General features: G+C 31.6%; 2 protein-coding genes across 2 annotated transcripts in view; one reads left to right on the top strand and one right to left on the bottom strand.

Moving 5' to 3' along the window:
- nrv3 (nervana 3) overlaps positions 1–7,099 on the top strand; it is a 63,682-nt gene extending 56,583 nt beyond the window's left edge. Inside the window, exons 3-7 of the mRNA XM_065346015.1 lie at positions 1,499–1,615; positions 2,169–2,362; positions 2,458–2,568; positions 2,956–3,124; positions 3,848–7,099. Of these exons, the coding sequence (XP_065202087.1) occupies positions 1,499–1,615; positions 2,169–2,362; positions 2,458–2,568; positions 2,956–3,124; positions 3,848–3,951 (695 nt within the window). The 3' untranslated portion in view covers positions 3,952–7,099. The remainder of the gene's footprint in view (positions 1–1,498; positions 1,616–2,168; positions 2,363–2,457; positions 2,569–2,955; positions 3,125–3,847) is intronic.
- A 1,278-nt stretch (positions 7,100–8,377) lies between these two features.
- On the bottom strand, positions 8,378–12,118 carry LOC135832638 (alpha-glucosidase-like). The gene is made up of 11 exons (XM_065346014.1): positions 11,941–12,118; positions 11,659–11,841; positions 11,383–11,562; positions 11,151–11,305; positions 10,828–10,953; positions 10,522–10,757; positions 10,248–10,446; positions 9,750–10,005; positions 9,442–9,643; positions 8,766–8,909; positions 8,378–8,703 (listed from the first exon to the last, which is right to left on the bottom strand). Exons 2-11 carry the CDS (start codon positions 11,819–11,821, stop codon positions 8,517–8,519), a joined length of 1,848 nt encoding a protein of 615 aa, XP_065202086.1. The 5' UTR covers positions 11,822–11,841; positions 11,941–12,118; the 3' UTR covers positions 8,378–8,516.
- Between the last annotated feature and the right edge of the window lie 68 nt (positions 12,119–12,186).

Here is a 12,186-nt window from a genome sequence, read left to right as displayed (position 1 = left end):
GTTCAACTCAGAAAACTGGGAAAAAATACAAATATCCATCTCTCCCGCGTATCAACTTCCGGAGCTCAAATTTGAGCCAAAGGTAGTCTTCCAGATACCTGATCGACTCATACCATCATTGGCCGGATCCGGCCTTCCGGTCAGAAAACAGAATTTTTTACTTTTTTCCTCATATATTTTCGGTGAATTTGAAAAATGACCGTTTCCCTCCACCACATGAACTTGAGCAGCTCAAATTTTGGCCAAAAGGTTTATGCTTGATACCTAATCGATTAATACTACCGTCGGCTGGATCTGGAATTATCATCAGAAATCATATTTTTTGTCCATCTGGTTAAGTATTTATGCCTACCTGTGTACATAAAACTTCAAACACTCGCCAAGAATCGAAAAATCAACTTAAGCAGCTGAAAATTTGGGGATGGGTGTTTTTTGAGGTCCTCTTTCCAACAGTCCAAGTTTCATTCAAATCGAAGATTATCATGTGGGGGGCTTCCCTTGTTAGTGAGAGTACGTAAATATAACCTTTAAAAGATCGACACAGTTTTTTGAGATTTTTAACAAGCATGAAATTATGCTCCAATTGGGAAGAGAAATGAAGCATACAAAAATACACCACCAGACCAAACCAAGTTTCAGATGCTAAATTAAATTTTTTAATTTTCATTGAATTTTTGAATTTCAAAGGCTTGGAAACTTGAATTTGGCTTATTTCCTATCTATTTTCGAACTCGTTTTTCTTTTTTCTGGTGTATATCTATCTATGGAATGTGGGCTTGACTTGAATTTTCAAAAATTCGAAAAATGAAATTTTGCACCTGAAATTTGACCTAATGATGTGTTTTTGAAACATGTTTTCATTTCTTTTCTGTTCCATGCAAAAATTTTCTCGCCAATTGCAATACCTACCCACCTTGTCAGGATGTTTTTTCTCGTTGTCTAATCATTCGATGAACATCATTCTATCTTTTGTACATATATTGTACTTATGCGATTTTGGCATCTAGAGGAGGAATTTCTCAAAATTAAATATTAAATTTTTTTTTTCATGTCCAATAATTTTCCTTTTTTTAGTGGTAGGTACTACGTCACTGAACACCGCTAAAAATATTTAAATAGCTTTTTCGATAAATTCTGTACCACGTCGTCAAAAACGGTGTGAAAAAATATCGTGACGTCGAAAACGTGGAATAAAACAACAAAGGTACTGATAATTGAAACGACCGTAATTAACATAATTAAATAAAAACCAAAGCGCGAGGTGAATTTGCGCGTTCGTTAGATTACAGTTGATATCTTCTAAAAGGGTAATTAGGTGTCACAAGTTTGTTTGATCACGTACCCCTCATTCCACTTCACTTTGGCGACTCATGTTGGTGAAAACGTGTTGAAAAGCGGAACGAAAAATAATCGATTATGTTTCTGTACAATAAGACGAGTAGATATATAAGAGTACCTAACTAAACAATTTTTAAATAAAAAATTGATGTATTTTCAGGTTTGGGTTTTCGACCAATGCCAGCCGCAGAATTCGTTGACAGCGCTTTAATCTGGTATAACCAAAATAATTACGGATATTTGAATTGGACTACTCAATTGGAGAAATTTTTAAAACGTGAGTATATCGCAAAAAAAATCTATAGAACGGTTCTTTTATATTTACCTATTCTTATTGTTGGTATTTTTATACTTACTAAACGATCCAATTAAAGTACCTATTAGATTTTTATTCGCGAGTTTTCTTTTCTTTTCATCTCGATCAAGTATTTTTCCGATTGATTTATTTTCACCCTAATTACTAATTTCGAGTTTTCCTTTTCACGTGCTACCTATATAGCAACTTGAATCGACATCCGGCTTGTAAAAAGATTTTCATTTCTCGCCTCGCTGTAGCGGTGTGAAAGCGACATTATTCAATTTATTTCTCATTTTTCAAATGACGTTAAAGCTAATAAGTTCGAAGACATTTGAACGTTCCCAGTTAAGATTTTCATTTTCGTCCTAAAACATCCCTTCAATTTTCATCGCTCTTTTTTTCTTACCTATTTCTATGTTCGCTACACGATGAAAAAATTCTATAGTACCTAAATTGTTATTTAGGTAGGTACCTACTTTTTTTTTCTTCTACCCGTCAAGAGTTTTGTAACGTTTCGATTTCGTTTTTGCAGCTTACTATGGAGATACATCCAGCAGACCAGAAGATAGAAATCCTAATGTTCAAAATTGTACTTATGAAACACCTACTAAAAATGTTCCACCAAATAGAGTTTGCAGAGTTCCTATCGAAAAATTTGCACCGTGTCATCAACAGCATTATCAATACGATAAAGGATCGCCGTGCATATTTTTAAAATTAAACAGAGTAAGTGAATCGGATAATATAGGTAATCATAGATCGTCATCTCTATAAAATCACGTGACCAAAGTGCTAATAGAAGTCATTGTACACCTTTCCAGATTTTCAATTGGATTCCAGAATATTATAATGATTCCAAAATTCTACCGGAAAAAATGCCAAACCATTTGAAATTGAAAATTAAAAACATCGAAGACAGAAACCGCTATGAGGTTGGTATTGTGTTAATTTATTCTGTCCTCTGCGGCTACATTTGGCATTCTTAAGTGCCTCAAAATGATGATTGCCCGTGTCAATCAATCGTTATGATGCCTAATTGATTAAAATCACAATGCTTGAGTGCCGATGCCATCATGAATGCGTCAAAGCTTTTTGGAATTGATACTTACCACAAACTGTCTTTATGATTGGCACCTCCATGCTGGAATAGTTAGGTCATAATTACTGAAAATTCAGAGAGAATGGAAAAATATAATCATGTAAACGTCTTTTGTAATCAAATTTTCAGTTTCAATAAAATTTGTTGTAAGCTTTTTGTAGAAAGTTCTCCTTAGTCTTTGTTATTTACCTATATGTAATTTCTTTAATGCATTTTGCAGATGAACACAGTATGGGTTTCATGCGAAGGTGAAAATGCCGCCGATAGAGAGCACATCGGACCAATTAGCATGTTTCCATCACCCGGATTTCCTGGTTTTTATTTTCCATTTTCAAATGCCAAAGGTTATTTGAGTCCTCTTGTTGCTGTTTGGTTCGAAAAACCTACCAGTAAGTACTCATTCGTTATAAATACTTACGTCAATTTTTTTGAATATACCGATCAAAGTTGGCGACCTTTAGTGCCTCCTGAGGAAGGTCTCATTTTGAACATTAAAGAGTCTTCACTGTACTTTTCACAAATGTTTAAACAATACCTTCCAATTTTTCCATATTATATTGTGAAAAGTTGAGCTAATGAGTTTTCGGCTTGAAAATTTAATTTTTACGTCTCCAATTTCGTTTACTGATTTTGAATCTTCTGTTTATTCAATTTGAAACACCCTAAACTGATATTCTCAAAGTTCAGCAGTCTAGAGAGATACACACCTTCAATGTTTGATAATAACTTAAAGTAACGACACACTAAAGTAAATGGTATACATTGATATCTTGTAGGAATTTTATAAGTTTAGGAGATATGTTATTTGAAAAGAGTTTTTCTCTAGTTTTACAATGAGTGAAAATTTTAATCCTTTCTCTGGCTGCCAACACCCAAAAGGCTCGAACAAAAATCATGGCAGTTGTGTTACTAGGGAGTAACTCCTGAAAAAATTGAGTTGAATCTCAAGACTCGACTCGACTCGACTTAATCTTTAATTGTTAAAAGTAACGGAATGAATCTCAGTATTTACGGCGAACTAGTTATGCAATTTTATTAACACTGTACCTGTGTCCTGTATAATGTATTTTTCACGCGACTGATTCTACTAATTACTCAATTCTATTTTACAGAGGGTGTACTAATAAACGTCGAGTGCAAAGCTTGGGCTAAGAATATCGAATATGATCGTCACGACAGAAGAGGCTCCGTTCATTTTGAATTAATGATTGATTAAAATGATTTGCCACCAGAACTCAAAAGAACAGATGCGGACTTAGTAATAAATTAAAAAGCTTTTAGGAATAAAAAATTTTTTCAATCATTAGTAGCTGCGTGAATATGCGAAGGTTGAATTTGGTGAATTTTCAAACGAAAGTGACACTGCCTCATTAAAAATTTAGATTTATGTGAACAGTATTACTGATTTAAAATAACCACATCCTACACAAAAACGCATTCACCCAAGTTGTTGTTCATCGATCAAAATTCCCCGTGTTTAATTATAGCTTTTCCTTTATCATTTTTTTTTTTTTAATTAAAACATTTTTTATGTTATTTTTTTGTTTTTTCGTTACTAGACGCGAATAGATGAACGCCGTAGTTATTTAGTAAATAAGCAAACTATATTTAAAATCAAGTAGAGCGATAGTTACCGAAAAAAAAAAAAAATCGTTATTGACTGAAGCAATATTCTCTGTCGCAAAATCTTCGGTGTGAATCCTGATTTTAAATTGTTTTTTATATTTTATTTATCGATTATAATGAATAGGTCGTCAGTATACATTTTTTTTTCATTTTGTCATTTTTATGAAAATACATTTTATGCAATAGGGTTTTTACGTTTTGGATAAATGGAAATCAAAGCTTGAAGAAATTTTTGGCATTATCGAATACCTACTTATATATGTATGTAAGACTAAGATACAAACATCAACGTTGTACTTGAAATTTATACTATAATATTTCATGGCTAGTTATTAGTTTTATGTATTTATATTATCTTTATGTATCTTATGATGTGACGTTGAATTGTTGTATTTTAGGGCCTATTACACAATCAAGAAAAATTATATGTTCGAGATTAATAACTTATCGTATTTTTTTACGCGTAATCGTTAAGCTTAATATTGTCAATCGATCTTTTCGATTTTTTATGTTAAAGAAAAAAAATAATCAGTCCGAATTTCAACACCAATTTAATATACCTAAATATACCTACATTCTAATAACAATATAACTTCAGAAAGTCCAAAGTGCAACTTTATATTAGAAATTAAATTTGAAAATGAAAATCATCGTAATGTGATATTATAAAAATTACGTCGAAGATTTCAATTGAAGGAAGGAAAACACGAAATTATGAAAAAAGAAAATTCATGGAATAATTTCGAGCCAACGAGAGTGAACTTTTTTACGCAGTGTGATGGCCTTTATACCTTTACTTTATATACGTAACATCCGATTTAAAAACCCACAAAAAAGATTGCCGTATAAGAAAGAAAATAAACGAAGCCGTTACATTGCGTAGTCTTTTAAAAAGATGACCAATCCTGTATTATTTTCTTTCTATTTTTTGTGATTGTTTTGCATGTCCCCCTCCCCCTTTGAACTGAAACTTAATAATTTAAAAAATTATTCAGTAAGTTGTAGCGATGTAATGACGAATTACAAGCGTGATTAATTATAGAAAAGCGAATTTTACGGACTTGGGTCTATAATTTTTATTTTCCTTGAGGGAGCATATGCGCTCATTTAAATTTATATATTTATTTTTAAGTATGTTTTCTCTTCGTGTTTAAAAATTAAAACATAGGGTCACGATTTTATTTTTATTTAAAAAATTTTTTTGTTTGTTTTTATTTTATTTTTTGTTTTGTTTTTATAAAAAATATGATAAATGCGAATACGACGACTAGTTCCATTGTATTGTGTTTTTTATTGTTTTTTTTTTTCGTTTTCTCCCCTTCTAGAATACTCCGCTATTTGTTTTGTTAAATGTGCATTCATTGTTGTAGATATTAATTTAAAACCTATGTAGGCTAACGTTAAATTTGTTAAGTGAGATAAACGTGGATTTTTAAGAAAAAATCAAGATGACCACGTGATTTGTATATATCAATGCAAAGGAAATGTATAAGAGAATAAGGCGAGGCAAGTTTATATCGTGCTGACAATAGATTGTACATAAAAATGATATTGTTATATATAATTTTTTTTAAAACTTAGTTTATTCTGTAAGAGACGAAATGTAATGTAATTCACGAAATTGCCAATGCATTTTTTCTATATCTTCATAAAGCAGTCCGTTATTGACAGAAAAGAAAGAAAAAAACTAAACAGTCAGCGATTTTTATTTTTCCTTTTGCTATAAAACCAGTTTATTTATTTTATTTTTAGTTCAAATGTTTAAGGTTTAAGATATTATCGTTAGTAGTTAACATTTGAAACAAATAGTTTGACTTGAAATTGCGTTTGTTAAATGTCTACATAGTGTTTAAAATAATAATAAAAAAAAACAAATTATAAAACAAAATCTAGTCAACGTAGAAGTAATTAATGTATTAAAATAGATAACAAAGCAGGCAATTTGATCGATATTATGAGAATTTGTTGAATAACTTATTTGTTAACTAGTTTAGTAGTTACCATATAAGAAATTTATGATTTTTTACTAAGTGTACATTTTTGCGTAAATTTTTAAGTATGTTTTACTTCGTGTCAACACGAAACTTATATATTTCATCGCGTATAACGTTATAATGATTAAAAAAAAAAAAAAACATAGGAAATTTTTAACATCGTTTTATACGAAGCACACAATTGTACGAGAAGAACTGAAGAAAAAAAAATACTAAGAGTAGGTACCTAACAATTATCATTATTATACCAACAACGACGAATTTTTGTACTAAATATTATATTTTAAAAAATGAATACCTATTTTTTATTTAAATTCAAACACGTTGTGTCTTCTTTGTTTTAACTGTTTTTTTGTTTTTGTCGCGTATAACATTCCTTTATTTGATAATTTAGATGTATGATGACTTTTTTTCATTTCGCGTATTTGTGAAAGAATTTAGGGCTAGCTCTCTTGATACGTGAGTTTTGTTTGACACATGCTAGTCATTTTTTTTATGATAAGGTAGATCAGCATAGAGCTAGTCCTATTTATTTTATAAGTTCATTGATTTTAACGCTATCGTTGTGAATTACATAATCAGAAAAAGTTAACGTTTAAATGTTATATACTTATATTACACCACTATCGCTATTAAGAGCTCATCATGAAAGAGTGCAAATTTTAATTTAAATGTATATATTAAATAATCAATCTTCTTGTTATTGTTGCTTCCTTTTAGCGTAATAAAACATATAAAATTGTCTGAGTATGTATTCTTTTAATACGATTATTAGATGGTTTAAAATATTGAAGATTAAGGTGTGAATTTTTGATTATATAATCTCATCAATTCATTTTTTAATGAGTACAGCAAAAAAATCTACCTTTCTACCTACGTATTAGCATTAGCGCTTTGAAAATTCAGAATAACTTCTGACTTCATGATTTTTTAGAGAAATCTGCGAACCTCACCCCTGTTATCCAAATCCAAAGCATACACTTACGAGATCGGAGATAAGCTTGTCTTGTACCTATTGTATGTATTTACGGCAAGTCGTATAGGCAACTTATTTGACACCATTTCTTCCCAAAAAAATATAAAAAGTTGTCTTTATTGTTGAGTGTTTCATATTCAGTCGTTAGACAGCGCTGGACTTGAAAGAGCAGAGACATCTATTTTTTTTGTCAAGCTCTACGTTTGTAAACAGAGCACATACGTTATCAGTAAAGCACTTTAGTTATCAGTACTAATGTCCATTCTAGATTCTAGATAATTCTAGTCTAGAGGTGCAAACGATTACGATTATCCTTATATATTAAAAGAATAATTTATAATTATTATAACCGAAACGATTAATAATCGCAAGAATTTGAGCAATGAAGTAAGTAAATCAGGGTATTCTAATAAGTATTTACTTCATATGCCATGATGTATTGTGTATAAATTTTATATTCACAAACACACCGGTTACATTTCAGAAAGCGAGAGAGGAGGACTCAAGAATGCTTATACACCGACAAAGGATTATTGATTTCCAGTGGTAAAGATCTTTGCGATTGTTTAGAAGAAAATTGTTGCGGATGTTTCTTTCCTTGTGTAAAATGCAGATCGACAAAATGTGGTCCGGAATGCAGGTCGGTTTCACTTGATTGCTTTTGAATAGCCAATGTTGAAGCTTGTGTTCAGAAATCATTTCGTCATATGCTGAGCCGATGTATTTTTTTTTTTTTAGGCAAAAAAGGAAATACATGTACGAGTCTTATAAAGTCGAAGGAACTGATATTAAAGTGAAAAATCAAAATATTGTGTCAAAATAAGCGAATCGTTCGTGGTTAATTGTCACCATGCGCCTTAAGGAATCTACAACTAGTCTCTTTTTTCTATTTTCCTACTACACGTACAAGTATTAAAATATTTTCTCAAGTTGATCAACTAGAAAAAATCAAAGAAAGAAACTGAAGTTTTGTAAGGATGAACGAAAATTTTTTAAAGAAGAGGGTGGTTGGTGGGTGAGTATTTTAATTATTGTAAATAACTAAATATGTGCCAGTTTATATTAATTTCGTTTTACATGTCACTTTGTACATTTTTATTTTATACTATAAATAAGTTGAGAAGATGAGTAAGATTTGTGTTCTTTTTTGGATGTTAAGGTATTCTGAGCCTATTATTTTAAAATTTAGTCTTCGTGATCATTTCCGTCATTTGAGGTTTCTGTTGTATTTTTTATGGGGGAAGCTGTAGTAGTCGTTGCGATCATTCCTGGAGGGTGCGTACTATCATCTGCTTCCATGTCAACTTCACTGGTAGTCATCACTATACCCGCTTTGGGTCTGAGTTTAATATTATTTGTGGATATAACTTGCCTAAATAAAAAAATGAAATTAATACTTAAGTCGCAAAATCAAAATTGCAATAATTTTCGTACCCAATCTGATAATCAGAATTGACGCTTGGTACAACTACTTTCAAAGTATCAGGTAACGATGGACGTGTTTTCTGCAAATCAGTTATTATAATTTCACTTCCGAAATTGACCGCTACGATGAATGTGGAATGGTCGACGAATGTTCTAAAGAAAAAAAAACAGAAATGAAAATTTCACGATGAGCATCGGGATTTATGAATTAGTAGGCTGTGTGTATAACGTAAAACTGTATCATATTTCAACTCATTTTTTCCATCAGAAATCAGGTTTTTACAGAAGCAAAAATTTGATTGAATAGTTCAAAGTTCGAACTCAAACTGCAACATCATTTTTATAATGGACAAAAAAAATTCTCAAGTGTATGCAATGTGAATTAGTTATCTAGATGCACTAAAAATATCTGTTCTTTTCAGTAGTCTCTTTTGAAAAAGAAAAAAAAGTGTTACATTTTGAAAAAATGTTGACAAAATTTTAGAGTGAGTGAGCAGGTATAGTGGGATGTGGGATAAATCTTGAAAAGAAATCGAAAGATTTCGACAAAATGGTCCGAAAGTCTCCATGATATTTTGCCAAAATCTTGCGTTTTTTTTTTCGTGATTCTCTTGAAAGTACCTAGGTATTTATTGTATCAAACATGGATATTTTTTAAAAGATTGAATATTTGAATATTTCTTACCTGAAAAATACTAGAATCCATTCGTCAATTACGTTCATATGAAAGTCGCCTTTTTGAAAAACGATATTTTTTCTTAAACGGGCTATTTCTCTAAAAACTTGCAAATGCGTAATGCGATTTGCTATTTTACTCTGCTCTTGCACATTGACTTTCCAATAACCTGGATTTACTGGTAACCACGTATTCAAACCAGTGGTAAATCCTACAACGAAAATTTTTAATATGAAAACAAAATATGTTTGTGTCGGTATAGATAAGTACTTTTGTAATTGTTACCTATTATATTTTTTTTTCGAAGGAGCGCTTACCTGCATTTTCAGAGTCATCCCAGTGAAAGGGTGTTCTGCATATATCTCTGGAAAATTCCAGGTATCGATAAGGTCCGGCATACAATGCTCTTGGATCTACCGTCTGATCCCATCTTATAAATGTATCTTCCATCCCCAGCTCGTCTCCATTATAAACAATTGGTGTTCCGGGAAGAAGTAGTTGGATCATATGCAATCCATCAATCAAGTATTGGCCATATCTGCTAGCAGGTCTTGAATTGTCGTGATTTCCTATCTGAATTTATATCATCAATTAATGTTCGCTTATTTGTAATAGAAATCAAAATTTGAAGTGATTTTAGCATATGAACAACGCACTCTTGTTGTTTTCTACCTTTTTTTTTTTGAGAAAGCAAGATATACTATATAGTTTTGTATGTACATACATGTAATACATAATGATGTACTTAATGGGTGATTTCTCATTTTCTCGCAAAAAAATGATAACGGAAAACTGAAACCAGAACTGATACCTACCACCCAGTTGGCCCAGCCATATGAGGGCATTTTTGAGTACCACGATTGTATTTGTTGCGCTACGTTAGTGCCGTTGCTCGATCGTTTTAGCGTATCGATAAATAGAAAATTGAATGGTAGATGAGCTGCTGGATTTTCTTTCGTACCGTAAAATTTCATCACCGTGTCGAGATCTGCGTAAGCCTCCGACATCATGAATCTGAAACAGGGTTATTTTCAAATTTAAAAATGTTTCCTTGCCCAAAAAAAACAAAACAGATTTCAAAAACGCAACCTTTCCCTTCCTCGTTTTGAATATTTGTCTAAAATAGCTCTCCAGTCCTGCAGTACTTTATAAGTTTCTTCTTGGTTGACGCTGTATATGTGATTGAGATATTCGTATTCTTCTGGTCTGACATTTGGTTTGTTAGAAAGAGGTTCATCTGGGTAATTCTTATCTTCATAAATGAAATTTACAGCATCTAAACGAAATCCGTCGACTCCTTTGTCCAACCAGTAAATTAAGATATTCTGTAGAAAATTTTCATAGTTACGAAAAATTGATAGGTGTTCTTATAAAAAAACAAGAGTAAAAATTTGCCTTCATTTCTTCATAAACGACTGGATTGCGATAATTCAGATCAGGTTGTTGAACAGCAAATTGATGTAAATAATATTGGCCTCTTTCTTCATTCCATTCCCAAGCACTTTTACCAAAAGCTGAAATCTGTAAATAAAGTTTTCATGATTGAATTTAGTAAGAAAGTATTTTACCTTGAAAAAAACTATAGGCCTAAGTTATATCAATGTAATCTTACATTCATTTTTTTGTGATATGTAGGTAAGTACTAGTCTAACTTACTTGTTGAATTTGTTTGCTTTAGTAAATATAGACCTACTTAATAATGATACAATTGTACCTACCCAGTTATTTGGAGGATGTCGTTTTCCTTTCACGTATTTTGCATCCTTCCAAATGTAGTAATGAGTATAAGGTTTAATACTTTTGACCGATTTTTGGAACCATTCGTGCTTATCGCTGGTGTGATTGGGTACATAATCGAGAATCACTTTCAAACCTTTATGAAGAGAAAATTATGAAATGAATGAGACACGTAACTTTGAACGCAGCAAAATAGGTACTGATAAAGCTTACCTTTACGATGAGCTTTTCTGAGCATAATATCAAAATCTTCCATAGTTCCGAAAATAGGTTCTATTTCTCTGTAATTGGAAATATCATAACCGAAATCAACCATAGGCGAAGTGAATATAGGAGAGAGCCATATTGCTCCTACTCCGAGTTGTTTGAGGTAGGTTAATTTTTGACTAATTCCTGCAACGTAGGTATTGGATTCGACATAAATTTTAAAGATTGAAATAAATGAACGAAGTAGGGTACCTATACTAGTATCTATGTGGTTATGCATACCTGCAATATCACCTACTCCATCGCCATTGCTATCTTTGAACGATCTAGGATATATTTGATATATAAGGGATGTTTGCCACCATTCCAAAGTTTTTTTTGGCAATGCGCATTCTGAGTATAAAATGGCACTTTGAAATACCAGTAACCAATACAGCAGTTTCATTATTCTCGAACTGTAGGTACCTGTTGAAGAAAGCAACAACGGATTGTTACGAATACTTGAATAGAAAATGATAGGTACCTACCTAATTTAGGCATTTTGCAAATTATTAACTAAGTTACCTCGGTATATAGTCCTGTGTAGTATAGGTACTTTCTTCACGAAGGATATATTTAGTTAAGTTCTACAGTAAAAAATACAGCAATAACTTCACTGCAGCTAAGTAGGTAACTGGTTCACCACAAAGTAATATTCTCTCGAAGAACTACCATAATATATATGGTACCGGATACTTGTTCAAATGATCTGTATCAAGTGTTTATTACCATAAAAGTTGGTGAGATTTCTAGTAAAAATTTAATCCGGAA

Source organism: Planococcus citri, chromosome 1 (genome assembly GCF_950023065.1).
Source record: "Planococcus citri chromosome 1, ihPlaCitr1.1, whole genome shotgun sequence".
NCBI lineage: Eukaryota > Metazoa > Arthropoda > Insecta > Hemiptera > Pseudococcidae > Planococcus > Planococcus citri.
Note: the sequence above shows the minus strand (reverse complement) of the source record. Positions and strands in the feature narration are given on the sequence as shown.